The sequence below is a fragment of the Lucilia sericata genome, unplaced genomic scaffold, assembly GCF_015586225.1.
Source record: "Lucilia sericata isolate MDLA Ls3-8-SP2 unplaced genomic scaffold, ASM1558622v1 Contig000520F_arrow, whole genome shotgun sequence".
Lineage (NCBI taxonomy): Eukaryota > Metazoa > Arthropoda > Insecta > Diptera > Calliphoridae > Lucilia > Lucilia sericata.
Window position 1 is genome coordinate 180400 of NW_023994532.1, and position 24601 is coordinate 205000.

At 32.8% G+C, this 24601-nt stretch overlaps 6 protein-coding genes and 1 non-coding gene across 9 annotated transcripts in view; 4 read left to right on the plus strand and 3 right to left on the minus strand.

The window, feature by feature from the left end:
* Positions 1 to 1544: 1544 nt before the first annotated feature.
* Positions 1545 to 10787, plus strand: LOC119605791 (protein CLEC16A homolog). Of its 2 annotated transcripts, XM_037959101.1 has the most exons (12): positions 1545 to 2041; positions 2127 to 2266; positions 2329 to 2477; positions 2544 to 2686; positions 2752 to 2838; positions 2900 to 3777; positions 3920 to 3922; positions 4063 to 4179; positions 8667 to 9143; positions 9199 to 9781; positions 9860 to 10063; positions 10119 to 10787. In XM_037959101.1, the coding sequence occupies exons 1-12, from the start codon at positions 1839 to 1841 to the stop codon at positions 10450 to 10452; spliced, it is 3318 nt and encodes a 1105-aa protein (XP_037815029.1). In that variant the 5' UTR covers positions 1545 to 1838; the 3' UTR covers positions 10453 to 10787. The 2 variants fall into 2 exon arrangements, with proteins under 2 accessions (XP_037815029.1, XP_037815030.1); XM_037959102.1 differs by lacking the exon at positions 3920 to 3922 and having other exon boundaries at positions 1632 to 2041; positions 10119 to 10652.
* Positions 10788 to 16209: 5422 nt separating this feature from the next.
* LOC119605794 (28S ribosomal protein S33, mitochondrial) lies at positions 16210 to 16813 on the plus strand. The gene is made up of 2 exons (XM_037959106.1): positions 16210 to 16443; positions 16511 to 16813. The coding sequence occupies exons 1-2, from the start codon at positions 16321 to 16323 to the stop codon at positions 16727 to 16729; spliced, it is 342 nt and encodes a 113-aa protein (XP_037815034.1). The 5' UTR covers positions 16210 to 16320; the 3' UTR covers positions 16730 to 16813.
* LOC119605793 (armadillo repeat-containing protein 7) lies at positions 16741 to 18231 on the minus strand. The gene is made up of 3 exons (XM_037959105.1): positions 17962 to 18231; positions 17525 to 17692; positions 16741 to 17468 (listed from the first exon to the last, which is right to left on the minus strand). The coding sequence occupies exons 1-3, from the start codon at positions 18068 to 18070 to the stop codon at positions 17152 to 17154; spliced, it is 594 nt and encodes a 197-aa protein (XP_037815033.1). The 5' UTR covers positions 18071 to 18231; the 3' UTR covers positions 16741 to 17151.
* An 84-nt stretch (positions 18232 to 18315) lies between these two features.
* LOC119605792 lies at positions 18316 to 19225 on the minus strand. The gene has a single exon (XM_037959103.1). It carries the CDS (start codon positions 19110 to 19112, stop codon positions 18393 to 18395), a length of 720 nt encoding a protein of 239 aa, XP_037815031.1. The 5' UTR covers positions 19113 to 19225; the 3' UTR covers positions 18316 to 18392.
* A 541-nt stretch (positions 19226 to 19766) lies between these two features.
* Positions 19767 to 23208, plus strand: LOC119605786 (60S ribosomal protein L3). 2 transcript variants are annotated; one of them, XM_037959089.1, is made up of 6 exons: positions 19767 to 20030; positions 20303 to 20495; positions 20727 to 20895; positions 21569 to 21704; positions 22068 to 22457; positions 22741 to 23208. In XM_037959089.1, the coding sequence occupies exons 1-6, from the start codon at positions 20028 to 20030 to the stop codon at positions 23089 to 23091; spliced, it is 1242 nt and encodes a 413-aa protein (XP_037815017.1). In that variant the 5' UTR covers positions 19767 to 20027; the 3' UTR covers positions 23092 to 23208. The 2 variants fall into 2 exon arrangements, with proteins under 2 accessions (XP_037815017.1, XP_037815018.1); XM_037959090.1 differs by lacking the exons at positions 21569 to 21704; positions 22068 to 22457; positions 22741 to 23208 and adding an exon at positions 21179 to 21536.
* Positions 20558 to 20638, plus strand: LOC119605805. The gene has a single exon (XR_005231606.1). It is a non-coding gene; the product is annotated as a small nucleolar RNA U43 (small nucleolar RNA).
* Positions 23209 to 23767: 559 nt separating the features above from the next.
* The window catches only part of LOC119605787 (tetratricopeptide repeat protein 1), a 1246-nt gene continuing 412 nt past the window's right edge, over positions 23768 to 24601 (minus strand). Inside the window, exons 1-2 of the mRNA XM_037959092.1 lie at positions 24305 to 24601; positions 23768 to 24239 (exon numbers count right to left, since the gene is read on the minus strand). The exon at positions 24305 to 24601 is cut by the window's right edge and continues 412 nt beyond it. Of these exons, the coding sequence (XP_037815020.1) occupies positions 23951 to 24239; positions 24305 to 24601 (586 nt within the window). The 3' untranslated portion in view covers positions 23768 to 23950. The remainder of the gene's footprint in view (positions 24240 to 24304) is intronic.

Consider the following 24601-nt stretch of genomic DNA (forward strand, 5'->3'; position numbering starts at 1 on the left):
TAAACCTGGCTAATTATTACTAATAATAAATAAATATGTCTTATAATAAATGCAAAGTAAAAATGTTACATTATAAACTATAACTGTTAACATACATCTTTGTGTATGTATGAATAATTAATTCAAAATATTAATTTTTTTGTGTACATATTTATCTTACATACATATTTATTATTTATCTATTAATAGTTAATATATTTTCATTTAATTAAATTTTATTTATAAAACAATTACACATCAAAGAAAAAAAAAACTTTTAAAAAAACCATCTTACAAAATGTATTTTACAAATTTGAAATTTGGTAAACAAAAAAATTAATAAAAGAAATTAAAAAAAATAAAATATTTAAACTTGTTTTAATGGGGAGAAGTCTTTTATGATTTTAATACATAGTTCCCAGCATCCATTGAAGATGGGCGGGCTATTTAGAAACGTTTTATTACACCTTTTAACTTTGTGGGAAGGGTTTGTCATTCTATTTGTAATTTTCATTATTCTGAATACTTATGTTGTTGAAACAATAATCTAGGTGGGGGTTATACATCAATGTCCAGGCCTAAAAATTGGGCTACTTCAACTGGATGCATCCATAAATCTATTGGACAGAGTGAAGTAGGGTTTTCTAAGCAGTTGAATATGTGGTGGGTGTCATGAGGACCCTGACCAGCACATTCGTTTGGGACGTCACAATCTATACGTAACCAGTAGACATTGAGATTGTTGCTCCATCCCAATCTTAGATGTGCCAGAAATACTCTTGTTTTCCTCGGCAGTTTTTCTTCCGTGTCTGCTATGGGAATCTGAATCCTTATAGATAGTTATTTCAGCGATGTCCTTATGTTTGTTGAAAAGAACTTTCTGAAGACCCCTCCAGATATCTTCGGTATACAAATCTTTAATAATTCTATTAGACGTATGGTAGAACTAAAAGTAGCAGAAAGTTCACTCTTATAGATTTTTATACCATCCGGATCCAAAAAAGTCCCCTTTGATGAAATCTGATTTTATAATTTTAGATTCAATATTTATATGTATATATATATATATATATATATATATATCAATATTTATATGTATATATATGTATATATAAAATAATAACGGAAAAGTAGCAAAAAGTTAAATATTACAATTATTAAAATCATTTTGGAATGCTTTAAAAGTTTACAACTTCTACAGAATGTTATCTTTTTAATAATGTATAACAGGTTAAAATCGAATCAGATATATAATTACTATAACACAATTCATTACAATTAATATTTTTATCAATTTTACATAAATATTGACATTTTTAAAATTCATCTTGAAATTTTTAAAATGTTAACATATTCTACAGAATATTATCTTTCAAATGATATATCAAACGTTAAAATCGAATCAGAAATAACATATAACAATTTAAAATGTTTACTGCCTTACAAATTTAACTCGCGTTGCCAAACAAAAAATATTTTCTTTAAACAAACATGCTCCTCCCCCCCCTAATGACAACAATCAACCTTCTATATGACAATCAGCTGTTCGTTCTTCTATTGTGCTCTTCTTGACGTTTCACATAAATTTTTCACTGCTGCTGCGAAGAAAAAAAGAAGTATCCCAAATAGAAATTAATTAAAATATACAAAATAGTTTATAAAAAAATACTACTGAAATTTATAACAATATACAGATATTAACAATTTATTTAATAACAACAATAAAATTTGATAATAAACCCCTATAATAAAGTGCTGCGGGACAAATCATAGTAGAAAACAAAGTGCAGCTTTTACTTACTTACACCCCTTCTAACAGAAAAGGAAACAACGCATTATTAAAGAATTTTTAGAAAATTATGTTTCGAAGCCGTAGCTGGTTTGGTGGAGGTTGGAATAAACCTAAAAATCGTCTATCACTCGATCACCTGAAATATTTATACAGTATCCTAGAAAAGAATACCACGGTATCTGAAAACAATAGAGGCTTGTTGGTGGAATCATTACGCTGTATAGCAGAGATTCTTATATGGGGCGATCAACATGATTCTTCAGTATTTGAGTAAGTTAATCGAAAAAAAATAAAACATTTGTTTATACTACAACTAATAATACATTATCTGCAAACATTTGAACTTTCTTTGTAGTTTTTTCCTTGAGAAAAATATGCTGTCCTATTTTTTGCATATAATGCGTCAAAAGAGTGGCGGTTCTAGTTTTGTGTGTGTACAGCTATTGCAAACATTAAATATTTTATTTGAAAATATAAGAAATGAAACCTCATTGTGTATGTTTTTAGATTATTATTAATGTTCTGCAGAAAATTATGAATGCCTTTCCTTTGTTTAGATTATCTTTTGAGCAATAATCATGTCAACTCGATTATAGTGCATAAATTTGATTTCTCTGATGAAGATGTTATGGGCTATTATATATTATTTTTGAAAACTTTAAGCTTAAAACTAAATACCCATACTATACATTTCTTTTATAACGAGGTATGTTGGAGTTGGTATTTAACATTTTGGAAATTGTTTTGATTTTGCTTCTGTTTTTTTGTTTAGCATACAAATGATTTTCCTTTATATACAGAAGCAATAAAGTTTTTTAATCATCCTGAGAGTATGGTGCGTATAGCTGTACGTACTATTTCCTTAAATGTTTATAAAGTACAAAATGCTAGCATGTTGCGTTTTATAAGAGACAAGTAAGTTTGTTTAAATGTATGTTTTTATATATACATAGATATCTAAATTTTATTTTTTCTTTTAGAACGGCTGCTCCTTATTTCAGTAATTTAGTATGGTTTATTGGTAAACATATATTGGAATTGGATACATGTGTGCGCACTGATATTGAGTAAGTACTTTTTCACTTACTTTCTTATTATATCAATTGTCAATTAAATTCTTATTTACAGCCACCAATCAAATCAAAAACTTTCCAATTTAGTCGCCGAACATTTGGATCATCTACATTATCTTAATGATATACTCCTCCTGGAAATAAACGATTTAAATGCTGTTCTAACCGAACATTTACTGCACAAACTCTTTGTGCCCTTATACATATTTTCATTGACTCCCGCGCCGCCACCACCTTCCTTAGCAGTGGTCACGCAAAATTTGGCAGCTGTTTTAAATCGTAATGTTGATATCGATATACAAGAAATGCAAAATCCTCGTGTATCTTCCATAGTGGCATTATATTTGCTATCACTTGTATTTCTGGTAGTAACACATTCACCTTTAGTTCATGCCCTAGCTTGGGTTATACTGAACGGTGATAATACTGTATTTAAAGAGGGAGCGGCAGCGGTATTAAATGCCTATGTCGAACACCGTGAGGCGGTAGTGCCCAGTTTTACCGAACCACGTGAAAGTTTAGAGCAAGCTTTAGATACAGCAGCCAACTCTTCAGGTTATTCATATGGTGAAGAAACAACCGAAGAAAGTCTGGTGGCCTCTAGTTCCACTTCAAGCGGTATTGTAGCAGATAATTTAACAACATCATCAACGGCCACACAACCTATAGAAGAAACTGATGTGCACAGTTCAACAGAAGCTTTAGAAAACTCCGAAACAACAACACTAATAAGCAATATCAAATTAGCCAATATCACCGATGAGGAAAAAGAAAAATTACAACAACTTACCTCACCAACAGCAGCAAATTCTCTATCCTCCTCCTTACATCGACCATTTTTGGACACTGTTATGTCAGCATTAGATTGTACCGAAAATGATTATTTGGCCTTGTTAGCCTTGTGCTTAATATATGCCATGAGCTTTAATAGAGGTATAGTATGAAATGTTTCATTACGTAAAACCTTTTTAACCATCATTCATTTGTAACAATTTCATATTTTCCTTTTCCTTCTTTAACTATTCATGCTGCTTGTTGTTTTGTATGTTTAAAATAAATAATCTATCTTCTATAGATGGTATGTAAATTAACTTGCTTTATATCTAACTAAATAAATTCATTTTGTTTTAAACTTCATTCGAAATTTTGTTAAAATTATTGTTATTTTAATATGTATGCTTAATAAAATACCAAACTAATGTTTTGTGTAAATTGCAGGTGTTAAAAATGATTGGTTTCATCAAGTTCTATCGAAATCTGGCAATGGTTCTTTAAGCTATAAAACAGAATTAATAGAACGTTTATTAAATATCATAACGTTAGCGAATCAACCATGTAAGTACATAGTATTTTAGTGTTTATTTTATTGTTGGATTAGGTTGGATCGAAAAACAACTAAATCGGGATTTTTTCGTAAAAAAATATTGGAGTTTTAATGAAATATTAAATAAGAACAATAAAAAAATTTAATGGAAACAAGTAAGAGTGTTATATTCGGCTGTGCCGAATCTTGTATACCCACCATCAAATCATTGCCAAAAAGGAATGCTTCCTTATAAATAAACTTTGATATTTAAGAATCGATGCTTTTGTTATTATCAAAACAATTTTCTCATTTATTACATCTATGTATAGGGAAATTTTTGTCGAATTTTGTCGCTGTCCTTGTATTTTTAAGGTAGCAAAAAGCGTTAAAGTTATTTTCTGAGGGGACGTTTGGTAATTATGGACCGATCCTCGTCAAATTTTCTATAACGATTTTAGTTAGTAATGAGCGTTAAAGCCATTTTCCGAAGGGAACCGTATATGGGGGTAGGATAAATTATGGACCGATCGGTATAAAATTTTACAATGATATTAAAGTTTCTATAAAATAAGTTTAAGTCGAATTTCATCGCTATAGCTGCTTTTTTTAGTCAGTTATGAGCGTTAATGTCGTTTTATGAGGGGGACCTTATATGGGGGATAGGGTCAATTATGAACCGATTCTTATAAAATTTTACAATAATATTAAGGTTCCAAAAAAATATGTTTAAGTCGAATTTCATCGCTATAGCTGCTTTTTTTAGTCAGTTATGAGCGTTAATGTCATTTTCTGAGGGGGACCTTATATGGGGGATAGGGTCAATTATGGACCGATCCTTATAAAATTTTACAGTGATATTAAGATTCATTTAAAATATGTTTATGTCGAATTTCATCGCTATAGCTGCTTTTTTTAATCAGTTATGAGCGTTAATGTCATTTTCTGAGGAGGACCTTATATGGGGGATAGGGTCAATTATAGACCGATCCTTATAAAATTTTACAATGATATTAAGGTTCCTAAAAAATATGTATATGTCGAATTTCATCGCTATGGCCGCTTTTTTAGTCAGTTATGAGCGTTAATGTCATTTTCTGAGGGGGACCTTATATGGGGAATAGGGTCAATTATAGACCGATCCTTATAAAATTTTACAATGATACTAAGGTTCCTAAAAAAATATGTTTATGTCGAATTTCATCGCTATAGCTGCTTCTTTTAGTCAGTTATAAGCGTTAATGTCATTTTCTGAGGGGGGCCTTATATGGGGGCTAGGCGAAATCGTGGACCGATATTGCCCATTTTCAATACCAAACAAACTGCATCAATATAAAATATTTGTGCAAAATTTCAGCTCGCTAGCTGCTTCCGTTTGGACTCTATCGTGTTTTCAACAGACGGACAGACAGACGGACAGACGGACGGACATGGCTAGATCGTCTTAGAATTTAATGAGGATCCAGAATATACATATATACTTTTATGGGTCTTAGATGAATATTTCGATGTGTTACAAACGGAATGACAAAAACAATATACCCCCCATCTTTTTTGATGGTGGGTATAAAAATTTCACTGAAAAATATAGAAAAATATAGACTATAGTCAAGATTAAACTATAGTCAAAACTATAGACTAAATTACAGTTAACTCTATAGTCAATATTATAGACTAGACTATATTTTTTTTTGTGGAAATTAAGATTTATGCAAAAATTTCAATTGTATTTTTTTATACCCACCATCAAAAAAGATGGGGGGTATATTGTTTTTGTCATTCCGTTTGTAACACATTGAAATATTCGTCTAAGACCCATAAAAGTATATATATTCTGGGTCCTTATTAGATTCTAAGACGATCTAGCCATGTCCGTCCGTCTGTCCGTCTGTCCGTCTGTCTGTCTGTCTGTCTGTTGAAAACACGATAGAGTCCAAACGGAAGTAGCTAGCGAGCTGAAATTTTGCACAGATACTTCTAGTTGATGCAGTTTGTTTGGTATTGAAAATGGGCAATATCGGTCCACGATTTCGCCTAGCCCCCATATAAGGCCCCCTTCAGAAAATGACTTTATCGCTCATAACTTGCTAAGGGAAGCATCAATAGCGCTGAAATTCAGCACAAACATGTTTTATGGGAACACAAATCTCTTCGCAGAATTTTATAAGGATCGGTCCATAATTGACCCTACCCCCCATATAAAGTCCCCTTCAGAAAATGACTTTATCGCCCATAACTGGATAAGAGAAGCGTTAATAGCAGTGAAATTCGGCACAAATATGTTTTATGGGAACATAAATCTCTTTGTAATATTTTGTAGGGATAGGCCCATAATTGACCCTACCCCCCATATAAAGTCCCCTTCAGAAAATGACTTTATCGCCCATAACTGGCTAAGAGAAGCATCAATTGCGGTGAAATTCGGCACAAACATGTTTTATGGGAACCTTAATCTCTTCGTAGAATTTTATAAGGATCGGTCCATAATTGACCCTACCCCCCATATAAAGTCCCCTTCAGAAAATGACTTTATCGCTCATAACTTGCTAAGGGAAGAACCAATAGCGGTGAAATTCGGCACAAACATGTTTTATGGGAACCTAAATCTCTTTTTAAAATTTTATAAGGATAGGCCCATAATTGACCCTACCCCCCATATAAAGTCCCCTTCAGAAATGACTTTATCGCCCATAACTGGCTAAGATAAGCATCAATAGCGGTGAAATTCGGCACAAACATGTTCTTTGGGAACATAAATCTCTTTGTAAAATTTTATAAGGATAGGCCCATAATTGACCCTACCCCCCATATAAAGTCTCCTTCAGAAAATGACTTTATCGCCCATAACTGGCTAAGAGAAGCATCAATAGCGGTGAAATTCGGCACAAACATGTTTTATGGGAACATAAATCTCTTCATATAATTTTATAAGGATCGGTCCATAATTGACCCTACCCCCCATATAAAGTCCCCTTCAGAAAATTACTTTATCGCCCATAACTGGCTAAGAGAAGCATCAATAGCGGTGAAATTCGGTACAAACATGTTTTATTGGAACATAAATCTCTTCGTAGAATTTTATAAGGATCGGTCCATAATTGACCCTACCCCCCATATAAAGTCCCATTCAGAAAATGACTTTATCGCCCATAACTGGATAAGAGAAGCGTTAATAGCGGTGAAATTCGGCACAAACATGTTTTATGGGAACATAAATCTCTTTGTAAAATTTTATAATGATAGGCCCATAATTGACCCTACCCCCCATATAAAGTCCCCTTCAGAAAATGACTTTATGGCCCATAACTGGCTAAGAGAAGCATCAATAGCGGTGAAATTCGGTAAAAACATGTTTTATGGGAACATAAATCTCCTTGTAAAATTTTATAAGGATAGGCCCATAATTGAAAATTACTTTATCGCACATAACGGGCTAAGGAAAGCATCAATAGAGGTGAAATTCTGCACAAATATGTTTTATAAGAATTTAAATCTCTTCGTAAAATTTTATAAGGATCGGTTCATAATTGACCCTACCCCCCATATAAGGTCCCCTTCAGAAAATGACTTTAAGGCTTATTACTGACTCAAAAATGTGAGTACAGAAATAAAAATTCTACATAAACAAGTTTTGTCCAAGCCAAAAGTTCTTTATCAAATTTTATTATGATCGGTCCTTAATTAACCCACTTGTATCCCACTTGTAAAGTCCCCTTCAGAAAATGACTTTAAAGCTCATTACTAGCTTAAAACTGCGATTACATCGATGAATTTAGACATAAACAATTTTCGTATTAGCTAAAATCTCCCACTAAATTTTATGAGGATCAGTCTGTAATTGACCCTACCCCCCTATAAGGTCCCCTTCAGATAATGACTTTAACGCTCATTACTGACTCAAAAATGCGATTACAGCAGTGAAAATCTACGTAAACAAGTTTTGTACTAGCCAAAAACTAAAAATCGTTTTAAGTTTTAGAAGTATCGATCCATAATTGACTTAAACGGGGTGGGCGTATAGGGGCGCCTTTAACGATTCACTCCAGAGACTGGAAGTTTTCAATTGAATTTGATGAGGATAACTAATCAAACACCCATTTTCGGTTCCCTTCAGATAAATATTTTAAACCTCATGACTGAATTAAATATACAAGTACAGCTACATTAGATACAAATAATTATTGTATAAACCGACAAGGATAGGTCCATAATTGACTCTACCCTCCATATAACCACTCTTACAAAAAAACAGTTTATGGTTATAAATATTGGATCAATATTTAATATTTTTAATTCGGAAGAGCACGGTCCATGCTTAAGCCCTTATTAAATTCCCTCTACCAAATATTTCCCTGATGTTCATATTAATATCGACATATGATTCAACATAGATCGATAATATCAAAGTTTATTTATAAGGATGATTTGATGGTGGGTATATAAGATTCGGCATGGCCGAATATAACACTCTTACTTGTTTTTTTTAAGATTTAATTCCATTTTTCACTCCCATTTTTAGCTTGTCGCATACGTTTAATAACTATTGAAATTGCTCTACAACTATTGGTGACATTTACCAAATCGAATAATCAAACCGATGATATGCCAACTACTACATGCATTACCGAAGCGCAACAGGACTTGCTCTTTGCTGCACGAAATCAATCGATGTCAGTATTGCGTAATTTCTATAAATCTGAAGATATTTTCTTAGATTTATTCGAAGATGAATACAATGAAATGCGTAAAACACAATTAAATGTTGAATTTTTATGCATGGATTCGACAATACTATTACCACCCACCGGTACACCATTGACGGGGATACCGTTTACAAGACGTTTACCCTGTGGTGAAGTGGAAAAAGCACGACGGGCCATACGAGTATTTTTCCTATTACGTAAAACGTGCCAACAATTTCTTAATGAAAAAGAAACAATGCTGCCCTTAACGAATTCGTTAAATCTAGTGCAAGTGGATAATGTTTTGGATTTAAGTGAGTAATACATTTGCTTAAATTAACATACATTTTCTTAAATTCTCAAATTTAGACAATAGCGATTTAATTGCTTGCACCGTAATTGCTAAGGACAATATTAAACAGAGACGTTTTCTGGTGATAGATTCATTACAATTGATATTAGTGGAACCGGATGCTAAACTCCTAGGTTGGGGTGTGGCCAAATTTGTGGGTTTCCTGCAAGATGTTGAGGTGGTAGGTGATAAAGATGACAGTCGTTGTCTGCATATAACTGTTCATCGTGGTGGCGCTACTCATAATCGTACTCCTTTAATATCGGCCAAATTTCTGTTCGACGATCATATACGTTGCATGGCGGCCAAACAACGTCTAACCAAGGGACGCAGCAAGGCAAGACAAAAGAAAATGTATCAAATTGCTCAAATGATAGAAATGCCCGGGCAAGTGGTAGACTCTCCGGTATATGCGGTAGCTGGTCTCAGAACGGCCAGTGGTGCTAGTGGCAGTTCCAGTTCTAGATCATCACGTGAGCATAGACCTATTCTTTCGGCCACCAGTAGAGTTCCTGGATTTGCGGCTGCCCTCCGACGTGATAATATTGTAGCTGGTGGCGTAAGTCGCATACAAATGGCGCAAAATCGTTCAATAGAGGGGTAGTTATTTTAATAAATATAAAGTTATTTTTAAAAAATTTAAGTCGAAACAATCAAATTGTTTGTTAATATTTTAAGTATCCGTAATGAAAGTGCTGGACGTTCACGTCGTCGTACCTCGAATACAAATGCTCCAAATCAAGGCGATTCTAACAACGGTTCACCACAACGAGAACACTCACACTCTCCCAGTAGTGGCGGTGGCAAAAGTTCTACACATTCAAGAGACAATTCACAGCAAAGATCATCCCGTGACAATAGTCCTAGAATGCCAAGACCAAGGTAATTTAATTTTAGTTGTACCATATGAAATAGCTAACCTTTTTATTTCCAACAGATCTGAGGAAATACCTTTAGAAGATTTTCAACATTCACGCAACAATAGTCCGCATGGCGGTAGGCCTGTCTCCACCGTCTCAAATGCTGGCTCACGCTGTCATACACCCTCGAGGGCATTAAATTTTGATCAAATTTCTATACACAATGCATCGCCGCGTGACAATTCTTTACTGGCACAAGTTAACGGTGCTGCACACTCCAAAGAGGTTGTTATACATCAACAAAACTCATCAGAAGAAACTTCCTTTATGGCAAACGATGATGGCGCATCATCTTCATCCTCTTCTGGTCAAATAAGTGCTAGACGTAAGGGGGCTATAGAAACAGTTTGATTGAATTGAGTAAATTAACAGTTTTAAGTTAGTTAGGTAAAATGTAAGAGATTTATTTAATAGGGTGTTTGATTAACAAATTAATATTTTAAACTAGATTTTAACACGATTTAACCAGTAGCGTCCTAACACATTATTATTTTATTTATATATTATTTTGAGGAGAAGTTATGTAGAAATAAAACATAATTGGCTAATTTTATATTCGGATTTCAAAATTAATATATATATAGGCTATAGACGAAACTATAGGCCAGACTAAAGTTGAAATTATAAATTATAGTCGATGCTATAGACTATATACTAGACTGTAGTCAACACTAGGGTCAAGACTATAGAATAAACTGTAGTCAAGATTATAAATATACTGTAGTCAAGACAATAAACTAGGCTATAGTCAAGAATATACTGTATTAAAAACTATAGACTAAACTATAGTCAAGAGTAAAGACTAGACAATAGTCAAGACTAGAGACTATCGTCAACACTATAGACTAGACTATAATCAAGACTAAACTATAGTCAAGGCTGTAGACTAAGCCTTAGTCAATAAAATAAGATATAGTCAACACTATATATATCAACAGGACTATATTCAAGACTATATAGACTATAGTCATGATTAAAAACTACACAATAGTCAATACTATAGACAGAGTAAACTAAAGTGATGACTTTAGACTAAACTATATACTGCTCTATAGACAAGACTATAGACTTAAGTGTAATCAAAACTATAGACTGGACTATAGTCTAGACTTAAAAATGACTTGACCTATAAATTTGTTGCCAAAATAATATACCTGGTAATTTTTGAAAAACTTTTTTAAACTTTTTTACTTTACTCCTCAAAAATATCTATTAAATTGTTATTAATATTTGACAAAGTATTTATTATAACCTAATTGTTTGTTTTTAATAAAAATTATTAAACATTAACATTTAAAAGAAAATGTAAATAACCCTGATTAAAATTAATATTTAAATAATTAACAATTTTAGTTATAATTAACAAAAAATATATATATAAATAAAAAATATGAATAAATTTTAACAAATTTCTTAAGAGGATATCATGGGAACTATTTGTTCAATTAGATTTGCTATTATGCATCTATAATACAAATTATAAAGTCGAAAAATTACTATTTAACCATTTATGGGTTAATAATTAATGTTAAAGTAACTCTGCTTTTAAAACAGCTGATAAATAATTACAAAAACAGAGACGTCTGGCAGTTTTGAGTGACATAACCAGAGACTTGCGCCGTTTCGGCTTAAGCCGACTAAGCCTAGCCGCCGAACAAAATGTCAAAGCCGCCGCCGCCGAAAATCTTTCAGCTTAATACGGCTTGAAAATTTCGCCATATTTTGTACAATTTACAGAACATTTTCACTAAATTTATAGAATTTTACAATATAAAATTAATTTGTTTTCATTTAAGCAAGTTTTCTTTTATCTAATAATAAGCCGCTCATTGAAATTTGGCCAGTGTAGAACTTTGCTCAACGTTCGATGTATATGCTTCGCCTCAGATATTTTCGTGTTTTCGCGCCTAATTCGAGTCGCTGCTTTGACTTCAAACCAGCTTCGTTGACGTCAACGGAGCTACACCTTTTTACATTGCTGGTATGTCATACCGTAAAGGGCTAGGGTATCGAACATGTGTATTTCAAATGGGAAGTGCAGTTGATGTCAATTCTGCCGACTGCGAAAAGAAATTCTGCTAGAATTTTTCGCGCCAAACTGTTTTCTGCATTTTTTATTTGCCAAAAAAATCTGTTGTTGTGTGTGTGCGAAAATCTAAAATGACAGAAATGATATTCTTTAAATAAAAAAATAATTTTTTACTAAAAATTTAAATTAATAAGATTGTATGCTATACTACTATACCGAGGGTCATTGTACAAAGAAACAGTGTTGGGTTGAATTTAGTTAAATTGTTAATAATTATATGGGTTTGTTTTCGTTTAATACCCAAAAGTGTTTATCGAAACCTATATTTGGCATATTTGTGAGATCAAGAAGATTAAAAAATGTAAGTAATGGTGTTAATTAATTATTTATTTGTCTATAAAGAACGTCTTTCTTTTCAAGAAAGAGGAGGCATCATGATGGTCTCCTGGAAAAATGCCCACAAGAAAGTGGCAATTGTATACCTCCCTAGTAGCCTAGGCGGGTGGTGGTCGGTCGGCTAGTAGTGACATGGTATATTATCACCTACAGGCAATGGAAGGAAGCTGATTGCCGTATTCAGGGGTATCCTTGAGATACATACTTATTATTATACCATTGATCTTAGCAGAATCACTACCATACACACATAATAGAGCGCGATGTCTGTCAGGTGTGCCTTTCAGTGAAGCTCTTGTTGTCTCCAAACACTATGGTGGCCGAATATTTACAAGAAACAATTGTTAAGCCGTCTTTTATACAAATTTATACCTTTGTGGAGAATGTCTTCACGGACCTAGAGCATATAACCTGGCTAGGTATGTATATGTTGTTTGGGCAAAATATTGGTACTAACCATTGTGGGCTTTATGTCGACTTTAGATCCCTTATAGTTGTCACACTATACCAAATAAGCATTCTTGCTGAAATTAAAGTTTAAAACAAGTTTAATTCCAGTCAAACATTCAAATTTCAAGTGTTGAAATTCACTTTCATTACACTTTAATTCAATAGCATTCTCCAGTGAAAACGAAACTTGAATTCAAGTCGAACATTAGAATGTTTTTACAGTATAATTCAATGCACGAAATCTATATACATATGTACATACATACGTACATATATAAAATTCTAACGTTACTGACTGACTGATTCATCATCGCACAGCCTAAACGATTTTAGCTAAAGAGCTTAAATTTGGACAGGAGGTTGGTCTCCCACCAAATAGATCCACTAAGACGGGATTTTTGTAAATTCGAATGATTAGGGGGTTAAAAATGGTAAAAACAGGTAAATTCAGTAACCTCATATCTCCTAAACTATAAAAGATACAAAAACAGTTTAAAGCTTATCGTCATTCATTTAAAAAATAAACGGACAGGTGTCTGGTACTTTTTTCAAATTCGGCCCCTTTGGGGAATAAACGGGTAGAAACTGTAATTTGGTACTTCTTTTGCACCACATGTATCTTTTAAACCAGAGAACATTCAAAAAATATTTTTGAATCCTTCATAACTTGACGAACAAATAAAAATATGAATTTAGTACTTACTTTTTTTATAAAACATTGTTTTTTGGTTTATTAACTTATACATATGAATACATAATAACGGGCTCCCAATACGATGTTGCAACTGGTACTTTTTTGACTTAGAATTTAGAAACATGTAATTAAGCACTTGAGAATCTATAAAAGTGGACTTTTTGGTACTTTTTAGTTCTTCAAAAGGTACTTTTTGAGTTTTCTATTAAATTGAACATAGAAACATGAAATTATGCACGTAGAGCCTGGAGTAAATGAGAATCTATAAAATGACACTTTTTGGTACTTTTTCGTTCTTTGGCTGGTACTTTTTGAGCTTGCTACAAAATTTGAACCTCGAAACATGAAATTAAGCACTTAGAGCCTGGAGTAAATGAGAATCTATAAAATGGTAACTTTATCGTACTTCGACTGGTACTTTTTGAGTTTTCCATAAAATTAAACCTAGAAACATAAAAACAAATATGTAGAGCCCGGAGTAAATTATAATCTATAAAAAGGGACTTTTTAGTACTTTTTCGTTCTTCGACTGGTATTTTTTGAATTTTTTATAATATTGAACCTAGAAAAATTAAATTAAGAATGTGCAGCCCGGATTAAGTAATAACATTTAAAAGGGGACTTTTTGGTACTTTTTCGTTTTTCGACTGGTACTTTTTGAATTTTTTATAATATTGAACCTAGAAACATGAAATTAGGAATGTACAGCCCGGATTAAGTGATAACATATAAAAGGGGACTTTTTTGAACTTTTTCGTTCTTCAACTGGTTCTATTTGAATTTTCTATTATAACGAACCTAGAAACATAAAACTAAGCAATCAGGGACTTGAGTGAATGAAAATTTAAACTGGAGTATTTCTGGTAATTTTTCGTTCTTTAACTGGTACTTTTAGAATTTTCTAAAATATTGAATATATAAACATAAAATTAAACACGCAGTATCCTAATTGAACGAAAATTTATCTCGCTTACGTCCATTTTGCAAAAATGGCTCGATATCAATCGAAATTTCTATAGGCCATAATTGACCCTGCCCCCTTCAATAATTGATTTTAACGTTTTTTACGTACTTAATAATACCATAATAAAACAATTTTTGTTGGAACGAAAATATGTAATGCAAATATGTATATGAAATCTTCTTGAGAAAATGACTTAAACGCACATAAATGGATTTCAAATGTCGATGTCGACGAAAAAAACATTTTTAGGAACCGAAAAATAAAGTTATGAGGATCGCTCCGCCAATATAACCCTCTTACAGAAAATCAGTTTATAGCTAATACATCATTCCAAAAGTTATCATTATGATAGAATTATAGTAGAATTAAAAAAAATACTTTAAATTATATATATTATTGATCCAAATCCACATTTAAGTCCCTAATCCGAAAAACACGGTGACGTTCTTATTAATCTAATGATCGGACCACTTCCGAAATTTGCTTTTTTACGACATATGATTTGCCGAATATAACTCTTACTTCTTACTTATTTTAATCATAAATTACCGCTAAAATAGGATTAGTCTGCCTTTAGAGTTGCGAGTTTTCATACATTCTAATAATGTTTTCAAAGTGAAACTTTTGGAATATTTTTCAATCTCTTTGTGATCCCTTTAAATGATGTTGTTCTGGAAGAACTTTAACATCCATGTAAACATTTTGGGTAATAAATTGGGGGACTACCAATGAGGGGAGCAGAACCTCCCATATGAATTAAATACAAAAATTCGTTTATCTGGGAAACTAATATAACTAAATTCTTCAAATTTTGCACGAACAACTTTAATATTCATCTGAACATTTTGGAGAAAAAAGTGCGGACTTTCATCTGGGGGGCTTGGAGCTCCCATATGAATTAAATAGACAAATTCGTATATCTGAGAAACTATTAGAGCTAGAATCTTCAAATTCTACTGAAGAACATTTAGAGAATAACGGGCGGTCTTTCAATGGGGGGCTTGGCACTTCCCATATGAATTAAATACAAAATTTTGTATATCTGGAAACTATTAGATTATTCAAATTTTTCATAGATTAAATTAAACGTGGAATCTCCCATATGTAACAAATTGTATATCTGGAAAACCATTGTAGTTAGAATCATCAAAATTGTTAAGTAGGTTTCTTATTTATATTGCTTTTAGGGTAGCACAGCACACTGGGTATAGCTAGTAAATAAACAAATAAAATATCTTTGTTTTTACGTTATTGATCATTTTCTTAATGCAAAATTTTTTAGAAACTAATTTTCTGCAAGATGTTTTATATGGAGAACTTGGAGAAAGGATTTGTTTTTAATTTTTAAGAATTTTGTATTCATCCCTGCATAATTTCTCATACAACTTTTGAGTTTGCTCTGTTTTGTTGTTATAAACAATATATTTGCTTCCAAAATCCTACTTTCTGATCTCTCGGATTCCGTTTTTATTTAAAATCGTTGAAAAATTAAAAACAACGTAGTTGAAAACTTAGCCGGCTTACAGTCGATTTTAAGCCGCCGCCGACATATTTAGTGTCAGTCGCCGCCGCCGTTAATATTTGTCGGCGCAGGGCTCTGGACATAACCCCAAATTTACAAAAATTTAATAAGAAAATACGGCAAAAGTTGATATATTTCATTAAAATTTATAAAACAAAAGAAATATGTCAGCTTACAAATACACAGACTTGGTGAAGCTGGGAACCCAATATGCCAGGCGCATGAATTATCTGTCAAATCGTATATTCGGTGAAGTGGCTCGCACAACCAACGATAAGTCCATGAAGGTAAGTAAAATCTGCCCGTAAAAACAAGACCTTTTGGGAATACTAACGCATTTATACTATTTCTTAGGTAATTCGTATGTTTAGTGAAGAGCCAGTGCAAAAACGTGACTATGTAGTCAATTGGTATCCCCGTCATGTAGAAACCCATTTGCTAATGATGAATCTACGACAATATGGTTTGTTCCGTGATGAGCATCAAGATTTCAAAGAAGAAATGAAACGTTTACGTAAATTGAGAGGTAAAGCGCCACCCAAGAAGGGTGAAGGAAAACGTTCCAAGAAATAAAGCAAATCTTATTTTAAACTTTAAAATTCTATATTTATTGTTTGTTATTGCTTAACAATAATTTAGCCAGACCTTTGAAAACAATGTGCTCATTTTGTTTACATTCATAGGAAACAATTGAAATTTTACGTTCCTGTTGTACTTGTAACAAGAACTCACAATCTATGTCTATGCGACAGGGATTAGGAAAAGAAAAGTTTTGTTCGAGAACTATGCTACCAGCACCCGGAAATTGTGTGCCGATAATGCCAGCAACAATGGCATTCAATAGAGCACCATGAACTTTTCGTTTCTCCTTGGGCACTAGCTCCGAGTGTATATAATTAAAGTCTCCTGTTAATTGTGAAAAGTCGTCCAAATCTTTTTGTGTGAAACGTTTAATTACTTTCAATTCTGGAACTTTGAATATTGTTTGATGTTGCTTACTCAACCCTCTGGTCATTTGTAGGCAACTGGGTGTTAACTTCAATAAGTTCATGGCGTTGTCCAAAATCTTCTATCATTAGGTTGCAAATATTAACAATACGTTGATCTTTTTCGTATACAGTCTTGAAATGTTGGATTTGTTTTAAAATTGTTGCACATAAACTAAGGTTTTTAGTTGGTGGCAAGTTGCTTAATAATTGATACAGCAGAGTTAAACAATTTAGTATAATATGCAAATTGTTAGTTTTTAATAACAAATTCTTAAGTTTGTTGAAATTATCGGTCTTAATTATATATTTGAGGGCTTGTTTATCTGAAATTTAAGAATTTGTTAGTTTAGTTCATTTTATTGTAAAACAAATACTTTACCCAAACAAATATTACACAATCCCGCCGAACCGTGTAGTTGTAATTTTTCATTAGGTAACTCTAGTAATTCAAAAAATAATTTTAAAACTTCGGCAGTTTTAAGATAATCCCAATTTATGGGATCATAGGCAAAATTAGCTAAATTGGCTGATACTTGTTCTTGGGCTTCTAAAATTGTAAAAAAGGTAAACATTAACATAAATTAAAAGCAAAATGAACTCTATATTCGGTTGCGCCGAATCTCGAGCACCTATTTAAAAATTTTGAAAGCTTAAATTATAAACAAATAATAGACCGAGAGATTTTGAGAAGAGAGCTTTATATGAGTCGGATAATGATATTGTAGAAATTACAAACGGAATCACAAACTTATAATACAACCCTTCTCACGAAGGGTATAAATACCGCTAAATTATTTTATGTATGTTTCGACTTACCCACATTAGTAGTGGTGTAATATTCTTCCACCAAATGTTCTATGAATTCTTGACGATTTATTCCCTGTTCTGGAGTTTTTCTTTTTAAATAATTATGCGAACTAAACATAGTCCAATATGTTTATTTCAGAAAACTGGCAATAGTTTATACAAATTGTTTTGTTTGTCGATTTGCATGTAAAGTTAACAACGGTAATTAGCAAAATTTTTGATATTTTTTTTCGCAATTTAAACTTTAATTTGAAAAATTTAGAATATAATTAGGATTTTGGATTAAAACATTCCTATTGAGATTAATTAGTTGGTTACAAATCTCATTAAAAATTACTGTGGTTTCGTTACGAAAGAGCGAAATTTCCATCAAAAACGAATTTATTAGATTGTGATAAATTTATAAAAATATATTTATAATGAAAATACCATTACTAATTTTAAGGACTCATAGTTTCAAATGATATTACTCCATTCGTTCGTTTTGTATTCGTTTTATTTTCCACCGATTTTTTCAACGAATCTAGTGTTTTTTTCGCCACCAGTTGATAAATGGCAGCCATTGTCTCGGTCGCTTTATCCACTGGCAGTTGCTGTAATTGCAGTGCTGTTGTTTTACCAAACGAATTAAAAAGATTATCATCCTCGATACTGTCACCGGTATTGGTTGTGGACTGAGTTTGCTGCTTCTTTACTGAAGCCAATATCGCATCAATAGCATTATTAAATTTTGTATCTCGCAGGGATTTTCTATCAAGCTTAACAATTTTATGTTTACGTTGTTTAATATTCACATTATCTCCTTTGTTACGCATTGAAAGAACTGACTGTGTTGCTGTAGGTGACAATGTTGATTTCCTTAATATGACAACCGTGTCTAAAAATTCTAATTCATGATAATAGAAAAGATTTGGCTTGTAATCGATACCATGATCTTTTGATTTTTCCGATTTCTTTTTCTCCGAAACATAAGCCGATCGCAAATTTTTAAGTTTTTTCTTAACTTCGTCCACTTCTTTGTCACAGGAGGCCGCTATATCTTGCCAAGCATTTTGCTTGACTTCGTAGTTATTGTAATCCTCATGGCTAGTATTCCATAGACACTCGTATTGTCTATATAAACTTATCAAATTAGTGATTTCTGTTCTTGTCCAGTCCATTTTTCTTAATATTTAAATAATTGTGAGGCTTTGATTTATTTTTTCACTTAACATCTATGTTATAACAGATGGTAAAGCATTGCTAAGTCAGTTAATCAAAACAATTGTTTACAAAGAAATTGGGGGAAATTATTTCTAGTTTTGGGAATCAATATAGACTTGCCACAAAAATTCAACAACGGGAAAGAGTAGCAGACTTTTATAAGAAATGTTGCCAGATTGTATAAAACAAAACAGAAACAATTGATTTGTGAAAAATTGACTGAAGCTAAAAATTTAGAAAATTTTATTAGCTAATAGGTTTGTGAATGAAAAAAAAATTCAGTTTTTTCACTTTTTTGAGTTCTCTATTCTGGTGATTTTAGACGGATTTTGCTATTATGTGCGTTTGTAACAAAATTATTCACAGAGGACAAAAATGGAAATATGGATGTTTTAACCACAGATATACCGTTTTAACTATGTATGTCCGTCCTCAACAAAATAAAATCATATTTTTCAAAATTTTTTTTTATATCAACTTTTTTGACCTTTTCCGACATTTTGAATTTTATAGTCAATCAGCTTGTTATTTTTCTTAACTATATTTTGGAAGTTCTTTCGAAAAAATTCTCTCCACTGAATTTTTTGTGTTGTTTTATTAACAAATAAATTTAATTTAAATATGTTAGTGAATAAAATACATTATATGCAGTATATGTCATAGAAGCAATATCAATTGAATTTGAGAAACATTTTGTATTTTGACAAGTAGACGTGTAACTGCAGGGTATGAAAAATAAATTGTTAGTGGCAACGCTGATTACTATACAACATTGAAATTCAACTGCAGCGCACTTCAGGAAGAATCCGGCATCCAACTTTCTTTTTGTCTTCGTCGTCTGACAAGTACGGACGTCTATAAGAAACTGAGATATGGTGAGTTAAAAAAAAGAATTAAAAGTGATACAGTGAAATAAAAATTTAAAATAATTTGTTAAGTTAAACAAAAAATATTAGTGAATATAATTAAAAATTAGTAAATAAAAGTTGTTTTTACAATTCTAAATTAATTTTTAACTCAAACAAAAAAGATAAATATGTACACGTGTTTGATAAAATGTCAGCCATATTGTTTTCAACATAACCTCAAAGTTTTATAATGTGAACAAAGATTTTAATTGATTTTTTTTTTTTTCATCTTATTTTAGTCTCATCGTAAATTCTCGGCTCCTCGCCATGGTTCCATGGCCTTCTACCCCAAGAAGCGCTCAGCTCGCCACCGTGGTAAGGTTAAGGCTTTCCCCAAGGATGATGCCAGCAAACCCGTCCACTTGACTTGCTTCTTGGGCTACAAAGCTGGTATGACTCACATTGTTCGTGAGGCCGATCGTCCTGGTTCAAGTGAGTATTATTTTCATTAATAAACAGATAAACGATAATTATTGTCAAAGTATAAAATAACTGTGATGAGGAACAGTTAATTTATTATGGTTAGAACAAAAATGATTTCTATGATTATAAAGTAACTAGGGCGGACTGATGTGAATTTTATACAAAAGCCATAATTTGAAAAATACAAATTCTCTTAAACATCCAATCTATAATATATATTTTTCTTTGTGATATTTTCAGAGGTGAACAAGAAGGAGGTCGTAGAAGCTGTAACCGTTTTGGAAACCCCACCCATGATTGTCGTTGGTGCCGTTGGTTACATTGAAACTCCCTTCGGTCTTCGTGCCTTGGTCAATGTCTGGGCTCAACATTTATCCGAAGAATGCCGTCGTCGTTTCTACAAGAACTGGTAAGTTTATTTATTCCCTCTTTTAGTTTGCACTTTAAAGACCACGTGGTGTAGTATTCTCTTTGTGGATAAAAACACATTTATTAAAATCTTTTTTTCTTAATGATGATAGATGGTATCTGAGAGCTTCTTATGAGGATATTATATTTTTTACCGTCTCTGTTGCCTTCCTTCTGATTGCAAAAAAAGTTTTAAAAAATGTGTTGAGAATAGAAGTAGTGGTCATTTAAAAGATTTGAGATTTTTTGTTTATCATTTACTTAATTTGTTGTAAAATATAAAGTTCTTGGATCAGCTTGCTGAGAGAGCTTTTAAAATCTCCTTTGGTCGTGTGAGCTCAAATGATGAAACCTAAGAGAACTTTCCGCAAGGAAGTTTAAAAGGATTAATGAATTATTTGCCAGTGAGCACGACGGGAAGTTGTAATCTCCGCTCACTTGCACGTGATGAGGTTCTCTTCCTTTTGTTTATTTTAAAACAGCTATGAAATTGAGTTTCTGGCCTTAAAAACCAATGGAGCTAAAGATTTTGTTAGAGGAACTGAATTTCTCAAAATGTTGACTACACATACACTCACGTAACGCGTCGTCTTCAAAATATACGCTGAACTAAGAAAACGCTTTAACTGTTAATGAGTTTAAATCTAAAAGCAAGATTTCATTGTTATAATCAGGTACAAATCTGAAAGAAAAGCTTTCACCAAGTCCAGCAAGAAATGGAATGATGATTTGGGCAAGAAGAGCATTGAAAACGATTTCCGTAAGATGCTCCGTTACTGCAAGGTCATCCGCGTTATTGCTCACACTCAGGTAATTATACTATTTCTTATAACTATGTTTTTGTATTGAAAACGCGACGTCCTTGGTCTCTGGCGCCGAGTGCTGCTATAGAACTTTCGGGTTTGGTGGCGGTGCAAAGTGTAGGAGTTCCTAAAAGGCGGTCTTGCTGGGATGTTCAATGCCCGGTTATATAACCGCAACGTCGCAGATTAAATTGCCCTTCGGGTGGCGATTTTTGATATATTCCACTAACTGTACGTAGTCGCTTAGGCAGTGATCGTACAGTTAAACCATATCACAAACAGTCCAATATTCACATAAAATGTGGAGTATTATATATGTATTTTATGACCAAATCTAAAAGACATTTTTTTTACCTTTCCCTCTCTTTAGATCCGTTTGATCAAGCAACGCCAAAAGAAGGCTCATGTTATGGAAATCCAATTGAACGGTGGCTCCATTGAAGATAAGGTTAAATGGGTTAAGGAACATTTGGAAAAGCCCATTCCCGTCAGCAATGTCTTCGGCCAAGACGAAATGATCGATTGCATTGGTGTTACCAAGGGTAAAGGTTTCAAGGGTGTCACTTCCCGTTGGCACACCAAGAAATTGCCCCGCAAGACCCACAAGGGTTTGCGTAAGGTTGCCTGTATTGGTGCCTGGCATCCTTCTCGTGTGTCCACCACTGTGGCACGTGCCGGTCAAAAGGGTTATCACCACCGTACCGAAATCAACAAGAAGATCTACCGCATTGGTGCCGGTATCCACACCATGGATGGCAAGGTAATTAAAATTTATTTTTTAAAAATAATTTTTTATTTCCAAGCTTATTGTTAGTTTTAGCATGATTTGACTCCTTTAGTTTTATCATGTTTTATTAACGATTGCTTGTTCTTTTGCTATGATGATAACTTCATTAAGTACCGACATCAAACAATAAATACTATTTTGATAAACCACATGATATATAAAATGATAGGACTGATCATATCCTTTAAATATATAATTACTTTTATTGGTTTTACTTAATATATTAATTTGTATTTTCCTCTTGTTCTTCTTGTAGGTTATCAAGAACAACGCCTCCACCGAGTACGATTTGACCGACAAGGCCATCACCCCCATGGGTGGTTTCCCTCATTATGGTGAAGTTACTAACGATTTCGTCATGATCAAGGGCTGCTGTATCGGTTCCAAGAAACGTGTCCTTACCTTGCGTAAGACTTTGTTGAAACACACCAAGCGTTCTGCTTTGGAACAAATCAAGCTCAAGTTCATCGATACCTCCTCCAAAATGGGTCATGGTCGTTTCCAAACCCCTGCCGACAAATTGGCCTTCATGGGTCCCCTCAAGAAGGATCGCATCAAGGAAGAACAAGCCGCCACCACCAGCGCTGCTGCTACCACTTCTGCTTAAATTATTTCCTAATTTCATACATATTTGTTTTTATGTAGTTTGGAGATTTGTTTTTTCCATATAGAACATCATGTATGGCAAAGAATAAAAAAAAACTAAAAATAATTAAGTAAATCGCTGGAATTTCTTTTATTTAAACTGTGATAGTAAATTAATTATAGTGTTATATTATTAGTATAGTTATTAGATAGAAATAAATTGTTCAAAATTTAAATTTTAAATACTAAATTTATTTGTTGAATTTGGCTTCCATTCTTTTTGCTACATTTTAATAACATTCTGAAATCTCTTTCGGGTAAAAAAATGTATTAAAAGTTGGCTAGATTAGTTTCGATGTAAAGCACTTGGAATACTTTCTTATTGGGAAAATTCAATATAACTTTTTATCCGTACAAAAACGACTCGATGGATATCAAAACAACCCTGTACGTAGTTTGAGATACAACTTGTTTGTTCCGTTGTACTACCTATGGCATAGGTCCTATGCAGATTCAATTGTTCATTTGTAAGTGAACTGATACCAGGTTACTGTTTCAAAGGACAATACTATGTTGAAATAGTCACCTGACGTGTTGCTATGTTTAAAACTACTTCAGGACTGCCCGTAGTGTAGTGTAATTGTGGAGTTTTAAAGAATCAAATTGATTCTACAGTGCGATGTAACGAAAAGAATTCAAAACACGAGGGTTTAAAAACAGGCGAATCAACGAAAAGCGGCTTTTTAACCATGTATATTTTTACTTCCATTTCTTTTATTTTACAACTATATTTTTAAATTTTTGTTTTAAAAATAAACTTAAGATTGATTATTTTTAAACAGGTATTACAACGTAGTAGTGTTTTTTTAGTTAACAATTATCTAGCTATTATTTTGATTAAAATTAATTGAGTATGAACCGGTATTGGGATCTTTTTGCATTTGGAAATTTGATGTAGACAAACCAAATGGTTTTAATATCATATTTCCCAAATCTTTTAATTTTTCCATCATTTCCGCTTTTAAGCGTTCGTTTCGTTCTTCTATAATAGGGGGCAAACGAACCATAGCTTCACGCGCCTCATTTTGTCCAGGATCCAGCTCGTAAACACTCTTATAGTCCGCTAAAGCTTCATCTAGCTTGTCTTCATGTTCGTAAAGCTTGGCACGTCTGAAAAGGCATATGTGTGTATGTCACTAATTTTTTGTATTGAAAATTTGTTGTTAAATACTTACCTTAACAAAGCTCGAACATATTCTGGCCATAATTCTATTGCTTTATTGCAATCATCAATTGCAGTTTTTTTCGAATCCAATTTAATTTTAGCAGCAGCTCTGTTGCCATACAAAACTGCTCTTTCTTTGGTAGCCTTAAGGGGGCATATTTTTAAAGCTTCCGTATACATGTCTATAGCTTCTTCAGCTTGATTGTTCTTAAACAGTTCGTTAGCTTGTAATTTCATTTTATCAGCCTTTTCTTTGTTGGCTTCCAACTCCTCGGGTGTCATAGATTTTTCTTTTTCTGCCAGCTCA

Bases quoted from the DNA above. Each gene is read 5' to 3' on its own strand.
- LOC119605786 (XM_037959089.1), top strand. The intron at 20,496-20,726 runs GTGAGTATTATT...TGATATTTTCAG, and splicing joins GGCCGATCGTCCTGGTTCAA to AGGTGAACAAGAAGGAGGTC. The intron at 21,705-22,067 runs GTAATTATACTA...CCCTCTCTTTAG, and splicing joins GCGTTATTGCTCACACTCAG to ATCCGTTTGATCAAGCAACG.
- LOC119605794 (XM_037959106.1), top strand. From the start codon at position 16,321: ATGTCAGCTTACAAATACACAGACTTGGTGAAGCTGGGAACCCAATAT. The intron at 16,444-16,510 runs GTAAGTAAAATC...ACTATTTCTTAG, and splicing joins CCAACGATAAGTCCATGAAG to GTAATTCGTATGTTTAGTGA.
- LOC119605792 (XM_037959103.1), bottom strand. From the start codon at position 19,112: ATGGACTGGACAAGAACAGAAATCACTAATTTGATAAGTTTATATAGA.
- LOC119605791 (XM_037959101.1), top strand. From the start codon at position 1,839: ATGTTTCGAAGCCGTAGCTGGTTTGGTGGAGGTTGGAATAAACCTAAA. The intron at 2,687-2,751 runs GTAAGTTTGTTT...TTTTTCTTTTAG, and splicing joins TTGCGTTTTATAAGAGACAA to AACGGCTGCTCCTTATTTCA. The intron at 2,839-2,899 runs GTAAGTACTTTT...TCTTATTTACAG, and splicing joins TGTGTGCGCACTGATATTGA to CCACCAATCAAATCAAAAAC.
- LOC119605793 (XM_037959105.1), bottom strand. From the start codon at position 18,070: ATGTTTAGTTCGCATAATTATTTAAAAAGAAAAACTCCAGAACAGGGA. The intron at 17,693-17,961 runs GTAAGTCGAAAC...TTACAATTTTAG, and splicing joins TTACACCACTACTAATGTGG to AAGCCCAAGAACAAGTATCA. The intron at 17,469-17,524 runs GTAAAGTATTTG...CTTAAATTTCAG, and splicing joins ATTGTGTAATATTTGTTTGG to ATAAACAAGCCCTCAAATAT.